The sequence below is a fragment of the Eucyclogobius newberryi genome, unplaced genomic scaffold (assembly GCF_026437365.1).
Source record: "Eucyclogobius newberryi isolate DKJ021-1_F unplaced genomic scaffold, fEucNew1.0.hap1 SCAF_20, whole genome shotgun sequence".
Lineage (NCBI taxonomy): Eukaryota > Metazoa > Chordata > Actinopteri > Gobiiformes > Gobiidae > Eucyclogobius > Eucyclogobius newberryi.
The window spans coordinates 16,068,132-16,079,029 of record NW_027315835.1 but is presented as its reverse complement, the minus strand read 5'-3'; the positions used below and the strand labels follow the sequence as shown (position 1 = coordinate 16,079,029).

Below are 10,898 nucleotides of genomic sequence, written 5' to 3'. Positions count from 1 at the left end.
TTACAGCAAGCAGCTTGGTGTTAACACTGGGCACACTTATGCATACAACTTATCAACACTTGTCCCATTTTTCTCCCAAAAAGACAATACAGGTATAAAAACTCTCTGAAAGTTAACAAGTGCATTCACACTTGCATCCACCTGGTTAGTTTAGTCTGGATTTAGACTTGGTTGAGTCCTGGTGTAGTCTATTCTTAGTTCCAGGTTTAGTCCCCAATTGAAAGGTGGTGTGTGTGAAGTGTGAACGCACCCAAAATGTACGTATGTAAAGCTAAATCGCATACTGATGTAAGTACTATACCTTTGCCGTGTCTGGTGGTTTGACAAACTAACTGAGAACATCATTGGATTGTTATAATCACATATGTGGCTCAATATATCTCAACCTTGCTCATATAATCCTATGTAATCAAATATATGTTTTAAGTTTTCCAAAAACTGTTCATTTAAAAGATATTTTACCAACTGTTCTGATTATGAAATTACTCAAAAGTTACCTTCATCTAGACTGCCAGAGCGGTGGCAGCTAAGTGCATTGTGGCGCTACAGTGCAGGTTTGTGGTTCCTCACTAATGCTTTGGCATAAACAACCTCATAAATACCATATTATGAGTTATGTTTATACCTCATAATAACATGACTTCATCTGCTGGTTGCCCCCTGTGTTCGTCAACGCTCCATAATCGCTAAAAGAGACCTTGAAGCAAGGATCTGTAATAGCTCCGTTGCATGGGGCCATGCACATCGTCTATATACTGTATGCTACAAGTCTTCAGAGTCCAGGACAAGGTTGACATGTCCACGTCAGAACAAAAGTGTCACCAGAGTAGGAGGAGCAGGCTCACAAAGAAGCAGGTCTCCACAGCTGTCGACCAGGAGAGATGAGCATGTCCTACATTAGACCTAACTCTGAGTCCAGATGTGGCGTTTCAGCAAATGGAGCAGGTCTTTGACTTCCCTTCAGCTACAAACAAACAGAAGAGTTAGACGTGCTTGAAATACACAACGTTCAGAGTTATCCGTGACCTCAGATGTATTACTTTTAGCTTCGTCGCCCCCTTCAAGTTTCTTCTTCTCATCCTCAATGGCCTTCATCTTTGCGTTGTATACTTCCGCCAGCTCGTTCCAGTGTGATCTGTTGTTGTTCAGTCCATCAAACATGGGCTGGATCTCTTTGTGGAAGCGGGAAAACTCCTGCAATCACCCCCAAAACAACAGCAATTTTTCAGTGTGGTTCTATAGAGCTGGCTAATCCGAGATGCATGTTCAGTAAACCCAGCAATGTTATTTTACTTGTTACATTTGCAAGAATTGTCTTTACCTTGTACACAAACGCGCACACAAAGTCAATGAAACCGCACTGCATCTTGGGTAGTTGTTCTGCACAGTTTCGGTCCATCATGGGCTGGGGAAAAGATTATTATTGAATTTCACTCAACAAAAAAGTGCTAGGTAAATATGTCAAAAATTGAGCCAACAAAAAAAGTCTTACAATCGGCTGTTGGTCCAACACAGTTCTTTCTAAATCACCCTGTTCCCAGAATTCAGCTGCGACCATCAGAGCCACCTGAGGGAAATACCATTTTTCAACGATTAATAGCAGGAGTTTCTTTTACACATCTTGTTTTTTCTCTCCATTTGCACTTTACCTTGCTCTGCACTTCCCAGGGCTTGGTAATGGCGGACAAGTCACAGCCAGTCATCATCATAGCCCTTGATACAATTTTAAAAAGTGTTATTTATTTAATATTACCATTATTATCCGCTTAAATTGGTTGTTTCTCATTCATATTTTACGTACATAACAATTTCTTTCCTGGTAGGGTTGTTGGAAATGTAGGCAATGGCCTCTTTTTCGTCTGTCATTGGCTCGGTTGCGTTGACGATATTTTGAAACATGGTTCTTTTCCTGTAAGCGGCAAAAAGTGCTATTCAAGTTTACGAAAATATAACAATGCCAGCAACAATAATCTATTATAATTCCACTGTATTAATCTAGTTACGGACTTGAAGTAAAGGGCCAGATCGGTGGCAATGATGCAGACGTCAAACAAGTGTTGAACGTTTTCAAATTGCCGTTTTTGAAGGTTGCAGAAGATGTTCAAAGCCTGGAAAACAAAAGGGATAATTGAGTTTTAAAAAATCTGAGAATTCTAAAATTCCGCTGTCGTGTGTCATACCTCCTGGCCCATGAGTGTTTTGCTGTATTCCAAATGGTGCCTCTCTAGAATAGACGACCCGTGCAGTTTGGCCAGAGGATGCATGCTCCTGTAAACCGAGAAACAAGGAGCGTGAGCGTTGTTCAAGTTTGTGCATCGACACCGGCGTTTTCGATTTACTTTGTCTGATAGAGATTGTTGGTCCCTCTGTGGTCGATATCGTGGCAGAATGCAGCAGATACCATCGCGAAGGCGTCCAGATCTGAGTAGTATTTCCTCAGCTTCCCAGTCTGTAAAGGCAGTATTTACACTTTTCACAATATTACACTCTAAATATCAGCTATTATTACAGAAGGTGCAACATTTTTCGTGCGGATTTAACCATAGGCTTCCAAAATATGTTTTTTCTTTACCCCATATTATAATTTTTACGCATTTATCCCTGAACTAGAATGGCCTGCATGCAGTATAATGAGAATCTAGGACCGTTGCCAGAACAAATCTAAAATACAACCTTATATTGTCCTCTAAGTCTAGTCTGATTCCTCTTTTAAAGCAGCTCCACGCTCAAACACGCTTTACCTCACCCTCTCCTCCTATTGGTCAGCCTCTGTTGTGCTCTGAATGAGTGACACAGCGGTTCAACCAATCACAGAGAAGTGTAAACTTTCAGCCGTATTAAATGACTTTAGTTAACTCTCAAAGGTGTAATTTTACTCTTGGGAGGTCCGTAACCTGCTTGTTTCCACTTAGATGTCCTTGTTTTACCTGTAATGTTCCACAGTAGGGCATTAACCTTACATAGCTTATAAAATATGCATTCTTACTTAAAGCAGGCTTGCCTTTCGTCAGATCTGACCTGTAATTTTGTCACCAAGGACATAGATATCATTAATGCCATACTGTGGATCATTCCAAGCAAAGCAATTACATCTACAGAAAAAAGCAGACTCTCCAACAGAAAAGTTACGTAGTGGACCTTTAAAGAAGTCATTCCAAAGACACTCTAACATGAATTGTGTTATTTCAAGAAAATTATAATATCCTTTTTTGGCACATTTCCTGCTTTCACTTTGGTCTTGGGTTTTCATAGTTTATCTCAAGCACTGCCAGAACCAATTTAGAATCTTTAAAATATGTTTTGTGTTATTTTGTACTCAAATAAATGCTTTGTTAGTACGATTGTTACCTGCAGCAGACAGAACATGGTATGGCCCACATTGAAGCCATGTCTCCAGTTGTGGTAAGTAATGTTTCGGTAACCTTTCCTCACTGTGTACATCCACCTGGTCAGAGTCTAAAAGAACAAAAGGATCAGCGTTTCACACGGGGAAAACAAAGCCGGAGCGCACTTTTTTCGTAACTGTGGAGAATAAATGCACACACCTCAGCTGGGACTTTGAATTTCTCGACAACTCCGAGCTCAAAAAACATGCGAATGCCAGCTTTGATGAGGTCAAACTCTGAGGCAGGGAAGTCGCTAAAGGAGAATTTATACAAGTCTTCTCCATTGACATTATTAGCGGCTGGGATGTTGGCTCGCTGTTAAAAAAAAACAACACAGAATCGTCACTGCCATGCACAGTTCATTTATTTTAGGTAATTTAGCCATTTCTGAACAGTCCTTATTTTTGGAAATGTACAATACTTACTAGTAACTTGTACATCTCCTTCTGGTCGCAGTCTTCAGGTTCAGAATCAAACTTTTCTTTAGTATTCTGGCAACAAAAGGGGTTCAAAGTCATTATTTTAAATTGCCATATGCCTGAAGACTCTTTCATTAATCTATGTTTAGTCTTTAATATTTCATTTATTATTCTTTTAATTGACAAAAATGTCTAACTCTTTCATTATATCTAACAGTTTCATTTAGTTGTATTTGTTTTCTTATTAATCAATGAAAATATCAGTACTTTTAGTTGACAAACATATCTAAGTCATAGTTTTAATTTTAATTAATCATTATTTTAGTCATTATGATTTTTTTTTTTGTCTTCTGTTTGAAAAAAATATTACATTGATGTAATATTTTAGTCAACTAAATCAACACTAATTTAAAAGGGGATCAAATTAAACTTGAAAGAAATGAATTGTCAACACCAAGACAGCAAGAGGTCCCATGTCCACATAAGAAATGATGGGAAATAGAGTTGCAGTGCTTTAATTCTTGAATAAAACTAGGTAACAAGCTTCTGTTTACGAGCCCCTCAGAAAGCTGCCAGGGAATTCAATTTGTACTCACCAGAATGGACTGCAGTTCAACTGAAGTACATGTGGTCTGATACATCAGCATGTCCTGAGCAATTTCTCTCCTGTACTCAGTGCGGTTCAGCTTATCGTAAGTGTCACAGTTCAGCACGGACCAACCCAGGAACTGTGTTAGGGCCTGGAGGAAACAAAGAACATAGCAGAAATAAAGATGAATAAACCATTAACTGGGAAAGAAATGCAATAGGTCGAAAATGTACTGTTTAAAAAAATATATATAATAATTGCTTCTAACTTCAGTTGAAATTACTTTTAGTTCATGAAGTTCCAATATTACTTTGGATTTGAGTAGTTTTGACGAGGTTAGATTGAATTGTTTGTGTAACGTTAAAGATCATTTAGAAAACATATGTATTAAATTGGTGAAATGTTCTCACCCCATTGGCAAATAATTTAGCTTGAAATAAGAAGCAAAGTTTTAAAAAGAGGCAGTAATGTCTCGAAGAAAGTCAAATAATTTAGGTCTGTCAAGAAAATAGATTATGATTAATATTCAGATTTTCAGTTACTTTAACCAATATACATTCATTTTTTTTACGTTTAACTCAGTGCATTTGCTCGGCAGGCACATCATTGTAAAACCACAACAAAGCAAAACCAGACAGTTTTATGAAGAGGCAAAAGGTGAACAGAGAGTGAAAATATTGTAATTAAAGATAAATTCATATGCTGTCGATGAGGATGACTAAGCAGACTTTTTATGTGCAAATGCATGCTGCAATATGGCACCTGTTCTGTTTCTTTTTTAACGTTAACTTTCAAATGAGACAGGAGGAGGACGGAGTGGAAAACGGAATATGCCCACCTCCGTGATCTGTTCATCGTGCTCGTCAAAAGGCCGGCCATCTTTCCTGTTGAAGAAAGTGGCAATGCCTACGATTTCTTCCTTCTTGTTGACTATGGGCAAAGATAGGCAGTTCTTTATGACGAATCCAGACTCATCAACTGGTCCTTTCTGGAAAAAAAGAGAGAAAGAAATATTTAAGACAACGAAAACAGTATGAAATGCTATAATTTGAGTCTTTTTTTTCATGAATGAATCGTTTTTTCTGTGTTAACGGTGTAAAAACATTGTCTTTATTACAATCAATGACTTTTATTTAGTTTTATTTACAGTTCTCCCTTCATTTTTTGGTTCTTAAATCATTAATATTCCCACAATTTAGACTCATTCAAAATTACAATACCAGCAGAACCCTTATGGGAAGATGGGAACGTGGTTTTAAAGACACACTATGTCACTTGTTTGCTGTTCGTCTAAATGGAAATTATATTGTTTTTCATTATGGCACGATTACGGCTGTTTATTGCAAAAAAACAAAAGAAAACTTGACACCATTTTGCTTGGCTAAGGAGACAAACAGATAATGGGGCAGAAAAGTTGCATGGTTCACCTTTAAAACTACATAACGAACAAATACCTGGAAAGTGAAGTAGTCATCTGCAGCTACATTCATCATGTTACAGATCTGGTGGAGAGCAATAACACAAAACATTTTTCATAATTTTATCACAACGCCATCTTAAACACTTAAGTCTGAAGCATGCACACCCATGAATATAATCATATTTTCCAGCACATTCTTTGGTATTGACTTTTCTTGCTATCTCTCTGTCTTCATTTCACAACCCAACTCCCCTATTTTTCTCCATTTGTACATTTCCATGCGTGCTGTAATTGCAAAACTGTTGTGGGAGACTTACAAAGCCATTTTCTGCCACGTAGGTTGGTAGTCCGCTAACTAGGGCCCAGTGATCTGTAGGCGGACCGCTAGAAAGTGTGAAAGAGAGAAACATACAAAGATGTGTGAGCTGGAGTGAGCCAGTTCCTCCCTGAGCAGCATGATAAAAAGCTTTGGCTGCCGTGTAGAAAGCTTGCTTTATCATCTATGATACCACTTCAGAAGTCAGAGGTTTTGTTCTTGGCATCGTGAGTATTGTATAACCCATCATCTGACATAATAATGCTGTTTTTTTTTGTGCCATGACGACCACAGAAAAGTGAATTAGCGATAATTCTACTTACGGGATGACTTTAATTTCTTCTTTGGCTTCAAGCAGATAGTCAATGATCTTGTAAAAAACTACTTCCTGGAAAGAAGACGTACGAGTTAGGCCTCACAATTTACTTAATGGAACAGAGACAGTAAACATCCCATTGAAAAAAGAAAAAATAAAGTTTGATGTTACCCTGCCATCTGGTGTTTTGGGTCCTTTGTATGGCTCCACGTCTCCCAGTTTCACCGGCCATTCATCATAGAACTCCTAGACAAGAGGAAAAGAAGTAAAGATGTTAGTTTTTATTTGTTGGAGAAACTACAGGTAGACAAAGTTCACCACTGTGCCTACGCTTTGGTCCAACCTTTTCTTTGGTCATGTCCAGCAGGCCCACGGAGTATCGCTCACAGTTAAGGTAAACTCTTACAGTGTAGAGCGCTTTGTGAAACTGCCTCTCAATATCTGTCAACTCTTCAAAGACCTTGCTGGCCGACCAGAGCAGGACCTGGAGGTGGACAAAAGCAAATGAATAATTCAGGTTTGTTGAACACAGTACAAACTGTTACAACAAAAGGAAACACATCAATGCCATGGACATAAGGGAAAGATATGCTATAATACTCAAGTCAAAGTTCACGTCGTGTAATTGTTTTAGTTTTGGCGTTACGATCAGTATTGATTGCTATAATGCTGCAGTAATCCCGAGTACAACTGCTGCTGAGCTACTTCTTAAAATGTTAGTGCCACTAATGAGTCGGCGTGATGCCTCGTTCTTCCACGGCAGAAGAGGTTTCAAATGTAGTCATTTGGACCCTGTTTTGAATTGGAAACATTTCAATTTTCAGGACTCATCTAGCTCAGGGCAGTATCAATTCCAATACCTTTAGATTGAAAATGACTTCCAGATGTGAATTGAAACATCTCGAGTCCAAATGAAACCTTTTTCTACTATTAAGCATACTACTAATGGGACTACCAATCACTGACACTAACACCTTTGCTATAGATGTCTCTTTCCCCCTTTTTCCCTTCAGTTGTATAAGCAGTAGCCTATATACCATAGAAGGATAAGCATTTATATTAATGGCGGTGGTTAACAACAATGCATTCTAATTAATTTCTACACTCTCTAGTGTTACCTCGGGGTACACAGACACATCCGGAGGTGCTACAGCATATGGGTTCTCTGCGTACCTGACTCCTCCTGGACTCCACGTTAAACATGTAGGAGGTGTAGTGCTGCAGGGCGACCACTTGGGCAAAACTCATGTACTTGTGGAACAGCTGGGAACGTCAAGAAACACAAACAGAAACAGCTTGTTTACCGGCTGAAAACATGCAAATCGGATTCAAAAGTTCAACTCATTTGCAGGAAGTGTACAAAAGATTTCAAGCATTTATTTTTCATGAACATTCGTGTTATCATCACCGCTGTTTTCAAATAATGTATTGTCAGAATTCATGCTAAGAAATGCATTATGTGCTTCATAAACGATTCATGTATTTATTTATCAGACTGGTGAAAGCATAGCAAGACTATTAACTTTATTTTGTCAATCCACACAAATCAACTTTTACTCTTCTTCTTTAAAGATGCACTATGTAACTTTTTTGGTGGAGGGTCGCGCTTGTCTCCATGGAGATGTTATCGCTTTTCTTGAAACGTTCAGTACAATAGAACATTATTATTAAGTATAATGTCACCTCTCCGCAGATCACTTGCTCATTTGTCTCCATAGAAATAGTAAATGTAATGCTATACTGGGAACAATCTAATCGGGCGCAGATCCATAACATCTCCATGGAAACAAGTATGTGGCAGATCTCCAGCAGAGACCTTGCATGGAGCGCCTTTAAAACAACATTGTCAGTCAGTACTTCACCTTGCATTTCTAATAGCTCGACTGCATTAGACTTTATAATGTGCCTTCTGCTGTCTATGTCAATGCAATGAATAATGCACACGGAACCTTCCCTTGTTTTTCTTTAACTCTGTTTCCAATACAGAAGAATAAGAAAACTAAACCCTGACCCTTGAATTTCCTGCTTTGTTATTGCCGTTTTTTATCCCTCTCAAACATAAAAGACAGAAAGTAGCCATGCAATATTGAATTTGATCAACTCCTATAGAAAGCATTCGAACCCAAAACATTGTACAAAAATACGCTAATCACAGTCTGATATAACAAGTATCAAGTGCTATTTCAACCACTAAGCTCATTACCGGCAGCCATTGTCCTTTTGTGTAAGCAACACAACTCCAGACTGCTCCTGAAGTTACGGAAGAAAAATACAGCATAACATTATGACCACCTGACAAACAATGAGGTATCTGACAACTTTCTGCTAAAAGTAGCATTAGCTTGGGAAGATTTTTGAGCTACAGAGGCATACACTGGGTGGTTATCCGTATTAGTGTGCATAACCTGTTCACAATTCATTATTTGGACCACACTCATAGAGAAACTTGGCTATTTACAATGAAAGTTATTCCCCGATTCAAACTTGGACTTACACTTTTCTACTAATTGACTGAAATACACTTTGAGGATAAAATGTTCACTTGCTGTATCTATCCACAAACAGGTGTCGTAAGTGGTCATAATGTTGCGGCTGATCTCTGCGTTCATTAGAGTGTGATTCCTTACCGCCTCGTCCTCAGCAGTGAATTTATCCCCTCCGATTTTGTTAAGCACCATGACGACACCAAGGCACTCTTTTTCAGCAATCAGAGGGAAACTGAGCAAGTTTTTGGTCTTGTATCCGGTCTGTTTGTCCACAAAGTCACTGAATTTTGGGTTCTGTTTCAGAAAAAAAAGAAACAAATCAGTTCAAAAGTCAGTTTAGGAGGTGCAATCAAAGTACAAATCAATAGCTGCCACTCCATTGACAGACTATGTGGTATATTCACTATTTCTTGTTTTCAGACACATTTATTACACATTTATTACTATAAATAGAACAACAAATACGCCTATTCTAATTGGCAATGTACGTCCTATACTTATGGCCCGTACTTTTATACTTTACTGTACTTTAATGAAATTTCCCCTTGTGGGACAATAAAGGATTATCTTATCTTATCTTATAATTATGTACTTATACTAACTGAACACATACATTTTTTAAGGCGCACTATGTAACTTTTCAGGTACTTGTCTCCTTGGAGATGTGATTGTCTTTGCCTGGAGAAGGACATCCTGAACAAAGCAATAGCGGACCCTCTACCAGAAAAGTTACATTGTGCACCTTTATGTCCCTGAATATAGCCTCAAAAATATCCCTTTCATTTAGTTAATTTGACAATTCTGGATTGGCCTATTTTCTTGGTGACTTCCTATTGGCTGCTATGTCACAACTCATTTTTGAAGAATACAAAAGTTTAAAGGTGCGTTCACACTTTCAACACATTCAACACATCAAAAATATGATTAATCAAGGACTAAACCAGGACTAGATCGGGACTAAACAAGAAGGACTCGAACAGAGCAAAACCAGGACAAAAATGGGCTCAATTTAGAATCAAATGACAAGGAACTGTAAACGCACCCTAAGTTCCAGAAATGTTCTTTAATTATAGCCTCACCTTTGTGACATCAGGGACATTTTGGGGCTTTTTGCTGTGCGCGGTGTAGCCCACAATCCCCATGTCCGTAGGAAACACGATCTCAGTCTGCGGGTGCACTAGGTTAGCGTCAAATTTGGACGTCGGGGTCACGTCAAAGAGGCTCGTGAACAGCTCGGGCGTTCCGTTCCTCGCCCGTAGCGCGTAATAGCTGATCCGGTCAGCCTGGATGATCAGCGCAATCCTCTGGAGAATTTTGTGTAGCGACTGCTCCATAGCCCCCGGCTTTTGCAGCTCTTTGACCAGCTCGAAGATGAGGGCGGATTCCTGGACTGAGTTAACATCCTTGAACGAAGCGGTGTCCTTAATGTCGAGGTTGGCGTTGAAGGCGGCGGTGAGAGCCTCCGCGCGCAGCTTCTTGTCAAAATACTCTTTGGCGAACTGAGGATTGTTCTCCAGGTATTTCTCCACGCTGTCCTTGTCGGCCATGTTGACAACTTTAGCGGTCCCCTGATTTTATCCCTTTTACAGTATCATCACCTAGAGAAAGACATGCATGAGTCTTCCACGGCCCCTGGATAGACACTAAGGCATCATCGCGTGTGCACAGGCAGACTCAGCGAGGAGAAAAGGGCTTAGGAGCTGAAGGGATCAAGGTAGCCGCTAATTAATGTGACGTCATGACATTAAAAGTCCTATTCTTAAGCATCTTTAACTGGCAAATCCTGTGCACGGATCATTTTATGCCATCAGATCGTCCCATGCGTAGTGAGAGGGAGGATCCAGGGTCAAAAGTTAGCTTTGGTGTTCCCTCGGTGCAGCAACACTAAAGGTGGATTCGGGACAGTGCACAGGTGAAACAACACAACAAACTGGCAGAAGAAAGATGTGTTTAGTAAGACCTTGCC

General features: G+C 39.4%; 1 protein-coding gene across 2 annotated transcripts; it reads right to left on the bottom strand.

Annotated features, from left to right (window-relative positions):
* Positions 1-681: 681 nt before the first annotated feature.
* On the bottom strand, positions 682-10,615 carry pde6c (phosphodiesterase 6C, cGMP-specific, cone, alpha prime). Of its 2 annotated transcripts, none has more exons than XM_072455866.1 (22): positions 10,012-10,615; positions 9,074-9,226; positions 7,620-7,709; positions 6,790-6,930; positions 6,618-6,692; positions 6,454-6,518; positions 6,132-6,198; positions 5,849-5,896; positions 5,233-5,382; positions 4,402-4,545; positions 3,812-3,877; positions 3,546-3,701; positions 3,349-3,456; positions 2,340-2,449; positions 2,181-2,268; positions 2,008-2,108; positions 1,802-1,909; positions 1,650-1,713; positions 1,493-1,567; positions 1,322-1,405; positions 1,041-1,194; positions 682-964 (listed from the first exon to the last, which is right to left on the bottom strand). In XM_072455866.1, exons 1-22 carry the CDS (start codon positions 10,477-10,479, stop codon positions 930-932), a joined length of 2,550 nt encoding a protein of 849 aa, XP_072311967.1. In that variant the 5' UTR covers positions 10,480-10,615; the 3' UTR covers positions 682-929. The 2 variants fall into 2 exon arrangements, with proteins under 2 accessions (XP_072311967.1, XP_072311966.1); XM_072455865.1 differs by having other exon boundaries at positions 717-953; positions 1,027-1,194.
* Positions 10,616-10,898: the final 283 nt, after the last annotated feature.

Bases quoted from the DNA above. Each gene is read 5' to 3' on its own strand.
- pde6c (XM_072455865.1), bottom strand. From the start codon at position 10,479: ATGGCCGACAAGGACAGCGTGGAGAAATACCTGGAGAACAATCCTCAG. The intron at 6,199-6,453 runs GTAAGTAGAATT...CACACTTTCTAG, and splicing joins GAAGAAATTAAAGTCATCCC to CGGTCCGCCTACAGATCACT. The intron at 1,568-1,649 runs GTAAAGTGCAAA...TATTTCCCTCAG, and splicing joins CCTGGGAAGTGCAGAGCAAG to GTGGCTCTGATGGTCGCAGC.